We start from the raw sequence: 6182 nt of genomic DNA, 5'->3' as shown, positions 1-6182 counted from the left end.
TATATTTCAACTTCTTAAGGGCATACATAAGAAAATATTTCATTTATACATAATGTTACAATAAAAACATTGACAAAATTGGAGATTGTCACAAGCAATGGATTTAATAGTTATCTCACGACACGGAAGCAAAGTCAGATGATTGATGTACATGATACTAACATGATAATTATATATGATATTTAATTAGAAATCAATATTGTATGTCGTTAAACACTTGCATTTTGTTCAGATTATGGATAACGCATGGATGATCAAATTATTGTAGATATGATTGTGAGCAACACTGGCCTTAAATACATGTAAGAGTATATTGCATACTGCATTGCTTTTCATTTGTCATGTTTGTTATCCCTGCATGCCCTTTGACCTTTAGAATTTCCATTGTTCGGCTGATACCATTCAGTGCACCTACTATGCCAATGTCAAATTCATTGTAGGTCAACGGAGTTTCCGCGTGTCCTCAAACGACCATGACCGGAAATAAAGTATAAAAACAACGCATATGAAATAGTGTAACAAGCTACAAATTCAGCATTGGCATTGGAAGTTCTTCATATTTTACTACTAAGATCCAGGAGCGCTTTGCATCTGTCCCTCAACTTGCTTCGGCCTTATGCCTATATTTTCAGTTCAGGTTGGAAGAAATGTCTGCTGATATCTATAACATTAAACCTCTGACAGAGGATCCGAAGCGATATGAAGACGTATACTACAATGTTTTTTACAAGATCGCCCAGAAGGATGTTGTTTTAGAAAAGGTGAATCAATATTTTGATACCAAGGTGATAAAGATGCTCACTGATGTATTTGGCCGCGATGAAGAATTTAGTCTACTAGGGGTTGGAGTCGGCGAAGGTATGACATTTTTTTCATTATTCTATTATTTATCTAGTATTCATTCTATCGACGAGAACATGATATACATAGAGAAAAATGCGCTGAGTTCATTATCATAAAAATTGGCCCGGGAATCTGTAAATACAAAATGCTGTTCCTAATCATGCCGGGGCTCTAAATGGGGTCATATAACATGTATAAAAAAATTGACAAAAGGTAAATGGTCTGTATATAATATCTGGTCATGTATTCACAAGTATAGGCCTAAGTAGATATATGCGTAAGTAATTAAATAAGTGGAGAACATTATAAGATTGTGCAAAGTTGGGATGAAAACATGAATGGATACGATATTTTCAGGGGGTGCTTAACTGCTGATGAAGATTTGACGAGCAAAAATAAGGGGGTTTTCAACAACAAAAAAAGGTCATTATGGTCCCGAGAGGTTTCTATTCAAAATGTAGGTCATTTTGTAACACCCTCCAGAATTCCAGGGGTGCTGCCTATGGAGAATAATACACGCAGCACCCCCATGAAAATCTTGGGGGTGCTGAAGCACCCCCGCTTCTCATAGGGCCATTGAATCGTTTGGTATCAAGGCTTCTTGATAGAAGGAGAGAGACAGGCAGAAATTCCTCAGTAACATGGACCCCCAGCACCGTCATTGTGTTTTGCGTTTTTCGGATTTTTTTCGTTCGCTTCATTCACTTACACACTCACCGCTCGTAATAGAGTTTGTACAATGAAATTTGGTGCCCCACCCCATACACACCCATCCCAGCGACTTCTGATTCTCAGATTGTCTGTTGCTGTATACATGTTAACCATGATGACTTGGTTAATATGATTTTGTTCAAATTTGGCATTATAGAAAGCTATTAACCGACCTTCTATCAACATGGAAAATTTTATATATCAGATGCATTTTGTACCTCAAATTCTGGTTCGATTTGAATGTGACCACCGATGTACATTTATTGTACACCTCCATAACTTCATATCTTTGAATGGACATTTTAGTCTTATATGAACAACATTATCCTTTTGTTTTGTTATTTTTTGTTTTACAGGTCCTCACGAATTTCACTTCCTGAAGAGTCTGCAATCTTACTATCCATCAATATGCAATGTGGCTGTGGATCCCAATGAAGGCATGTTACAAACGTTTAAAGATAGAGTTTCTTCTTTAAATACAAATGGGAAAGGCTCTGTCTCCTATGATGAGTTCGGTGGTCCATTATCTGAGTTTGTTGCTGGGAGTCCATTGGCGAAGAAAAAGTACAATCTTATCACATCCATACATTCACTCTACTACACCCACACCGGTGACTTTGAAACGACCTTCACCCATATGACATCCATGATGATAGACAATGGTTTTATCATCATCGTATGTAAGAACGGTAAGTAATTATACTAAGGCATGAGGAACTTTTAATATTTGTCATTTCCCAGATGAAAATGCAAATCGGTCCGAGACTGGTAAACAACATCCCTTAATTCTCTTCTTCCTTTATTCCTTCCCTCTTATTTTCTTGTTTTTCTTTCTATGCCTCCGGAGATTTCATGGGGGGGGGTCAACAATAGTGGGGGTCGCCCCCACCGACATTCCACCTGTCCAATGTGCAGGAGCGTGTGGTTCTAGGAGAAAATTCGAGGACAGATTGGTTTGGAGGGGTTAGGTCCGGGCTTTAGAACACTAGAACACTTGTGTGGAGCGTTGTGGCCCAGTGGATTAGTCTTCGGACTTTGAAACAGAACCATGGCGTAATTTCCTTCGGCAAGAAATGTATCCACATTGTGCTGCACTCAACCCAGATGAGGTTAATTGGTACCTGGCAGGAATGTATTCCTTGAAATGCGAATGCGCTGTGATCTTAGTAATTACGGCTGCCAAGCTACGGCTGGGGTAATAATATCCATGTCCTTTGGAAGCGCATAGAGACATCAAAAACAATGATATTACTTTTGTTATTAGAGAAGATCGAGATAGCGAGAAACAGAACGAGAATACAGCCCAAATTGTTTGTTTTTCCAACTGAATTATTAGGAATTGGGGAGTTTTGGCGTTCAAAGGGGGTACACTAGGCCATTCTAGTTGTCTTCCACCCCACCCCACCGTCACACAATCCTGATCTCATTCTGATATTAAAACAATTGACATAAATTAGAGTATTTAAGAAAAGGAGCAAGGAAGAATAATATAATTTTTAACATGGATAATTCAGTTGTTGATTCTCTTTTTTTCTCATATATTACAGATAGCCTCAATACCAAAACATTCCACAAGTTACCGTGGCTGTCAGAGAGCACACAATCAAACGAACGACTGTCATCAAAGACTGTAAGAGAGTTTGCTGAAGGTCAAGGTTATAAGGTCACCACTGTCGACATATCCGTCCAATGGGACATCACTGAATTATTCAAAGACCAGTCAGAATTTGGAGACAAACTCCTGGATTTCTGCACCCAGGCAGCATATTTTCGACAAACAGCGCCCTCTGCGATACTAGATGACCTGATTGCTTTTTGGCGTTCAATTTCGACCCAGGATGACAGCGGACGCGTTTTCGCCCCTGCCCATGATGAAATACTGCTTGTCTCAAAATAAGTCACTAACGCTGATTTATTTTATTTTTGAAGACTGTATGCTACCAAGAGTAATTTCTATTTAACATCTTTCCCTGGTGAGAGGTGACAGTAGATGTACCGCTTTATAGGTTCCCAAGACTTCCGAGAAAATCCCGAAGACCACTGAACAAAGGTCTGCGTTTGAATGCAACAGTTACTGTAAAACAATTTAATCCGGGCTATATCTTCAATTTCAGTCTATCACGATCACGCATATCGGGCTTGTGTCGCATCAGTTTTAATCAAAATGAAATAATTCAAGAAATACATAGATTTTACAGTAAATTATACTCGCAACAGGAAGGCGAAAAACACGAGATTATGGAAGATACTTTTTTTCAAGATATACCGGAATTAGAATCGGCTTCAAGAGACATTTGTGAAGGAAAAGTTACTCAAAGAGAATGTTTGGAAGCTTTAAAACAAATGAAACTTAATAAAACACCGGGAAACGATGGGCTTAGTGTTGAATTCTATTTAGTATTTTGGTCTATAATAGGAGATTTGATAGTAGACGCTTTGAATGAATCTTTTTCTAAGGGGGAACTTTCGGCACATCAAAAACAAGCAGTTATTATTATGTTTGCGAAAGACGGAAAAGACCCTTTGTTTACTAAAACTTACAGGCCAATTTCATTACTGAATGTCGACTATAAGATTTTAGCAAAAGCTCTCTCAATAAGAATTAAAAAGTATTGCATGAAATTATTCATATTGATCAGGTTGGATAAATAAAAGACAGAAATATAGGAGAGGCAGTAAGGTTAATAGACGACATGATTTTTTATACGAAACAAAATAATATTCCTGGCTATTTAATGGCAATAGACTTTGAAAAAGCATTCGACTCTGTGTCCCACTTATTTTTACAAAATGTTTTACGTCATTTCGGTTTTGGAGCATCTTGGTGTAGGTGGATTAAAACATATAATAAAGCCTCAAGCTGTGTTTTTAATGGAGGCATATCTACAGGGTATTTCTGCGTTGAAAAAGGTGTAAGGCAGGGGGGTCCGCTCTCTCCCTATTTATTTATTTTATGTATCGAGGTCTTAGCTCATTCGATTCGTAAAAATTCCGATATACGTGGAATTCACTTTGGTGATTTTGAAGTTAAACAAATACTTTATGCAGATGATATGACCCTTTTTGTAAAAGATCCATTATCAATAGATAACATAGAAAAAACCTTTGAAAAATTTGAAAAAATATCAGGTTTGAGAATAAATAAAGACAAAACTTTTATTTTGCTGTAAGGCCCCCTCTCCGAAGAAAACGTTAGAATGCCTTTTGGTAAAATAGTAGAAGTCATTAAAATATTGGGTATAACTTTTTCATTGGATGTGGAGGTACAGGAAAGGATAAATCATAAGGAGATCTTAAGCAAAATTAAAAACTTGTTGAATTGGTGGAAACAGGGAGATCTCACTCTAATGGGAAAAATTCAATTGTTGAAAACATTTGCACTCTCGAAAATAATTTTTGTATCGTCACTCACCCCAGTACCACCTTGGGTTTTTCATGATATTGAAACGTTAATGTTTGATTTTTTATGGAATGGGAAAGACAAAATAAAAAGGAACATTATATGCATGGATTACGAAAAAAGGAGGGCTTAGAATAATACATTTTCACTTATTTGTATTTGCACAAAGGATTATGTGGTTAAAGAGACTCATACTCGGAGATTCGAAAATAGGATGGAGACGAATTTTTGTAAATAGGACACGTAATTTTGGAGGTTTACTAATCCTTTTAGTAACATATCTTTAAATTTGTGCAGATTGTCCCTACCAAGCTTTTACATAAACATGTTGGAAATATGGGGTGCTACGAAAGAAATATTGCTTAAAAAGGAAACGTCAAAAAGAAATGAGATATTCTTCAATAATAAATTTATACGTTTGGACGGAAATATGCTATTTGAAGAAAGCTTATTTCTTAGAAATATTTATAAAATACATCATTTAGTTGATGACAGGGGTAATTTTAAATCATCTAGAGCCTTCCAGAGGATGGGATTAAAAGAAGATGAGATAGAATATCTCCACACAGTATATGAAAATATTCCAGCAACGCGGAAATTTCTCTTGAAGAAAACAGACATAATTTTATGCAGGGACACAGCTTTAAACTTTGAATTTATATTTCATGGAAATGTGAACACAATAGCTAATGTTACATCAAAGAAAATCTATAAAGCTTTGTTAAACATGAAATCTGAGAGGTCATGCGCTGTTAAAAACATTGAAAGAATATATGACTTTTCCGAAAAAGATACTAATACAATATTTTTAAGACCTAGGGTATACCTTAAATAGCAAGTTAAGGGAGTTTCAATTTAAATTGTTGTATGAACTTGTATATACTAAAAAATATTTGTTTAGATTTAAATTATCAACACATAATCTATGTTCGTTCTGTGGTAAATGTGAAGAGACATATGAGCACATATTCTTCACCTGCGAATACATAAAAACGTTATGGAAAGATTATGGTTATTTATTTAAATTACGTCAAATTGAAAATGTTAATTGGAAGGATATTCATATTGGAGTTAAGGTTTTTGATATAGGGAAGGAACAATTACTAAATCATATTATCTTTCTAATTAGATTTTTGATCTTTGAGCATAGTAAGGCTAAAAGAAGACCCCCAACCCCTCAAGAGATAAGGAAAAAGATATTGGAAAATGAAAAGGAGGAAAAAAGAAT

General features: G+C 35.9%; 1 protein-coding gene across 1 annotated transcript; it reads left to right on the top strand.

The window, feature by feature from the left end:
- Nucleotides 1–473: 473 nt before the first annotated feature.
- On the top strand, nt 474–3768 carry LOC121412548 (histamine N-methyltransferase B-like). Its single transcript, XM_041605339.1, has 3 exons — nt 474–858; nt 1911–2243; nt 3102–3768. The coding sequence occupies exons 1-3, from the start codon at nt 648–650 to the stop codon at nt 3449–3451; spliced, it is 894 nt and encodes a 297-aa protein (XP_041461273.1). The 5' UTR covers nt 474–647; the 3' UTR covers nt 3452–3768.
- The last annotated feature ends 2414 nt before the right edge of the window (nt 3769–6182 follow it).

The sequence above is a fragment of the Lytechinus variegatus genome, chromosome 4 (genome assembly GCF_018143015.1).
Source record: "Lytechinus variegatus isolate NC3 chromosome 4, Lvar_3.0, whole genome shotgun sequence".
Taxonomy (NCBI): Eukaryota; Metazoa; Echinodermata; class Echinoidea; order Temnopleuroida; family Toxopneustidae; genus Lytechinus; species Lytechinus variegatus.
The sequence above is the reverse complement of the archived record's forward strand: the minus strand, read 5'-3'. Positions and strand labels throughout refer to the sequence as shown.

Coding starts and splice junctions, on each gene's coding strand:
- LOC121412548 (XM_041605339.1), top strand. CDS start 648: ATGTCTGCTGATATCTATAACATTAAACCTCTGACAGAGGATCCGAAG. Junction 859..1,910: donor AGGGGTTGGAGTCGGCGAAG/GTATGACATTTT, acceptor TTTGTTTTACAG/GTCCTCACGAATTTCACTTC. Junction 2,244..3,101: donor CATCATCGTATGTAAGAACG/GTAAGTAATTAT, acceptor CATATATTACAG/ATAGCCTCAATACCAAAACA.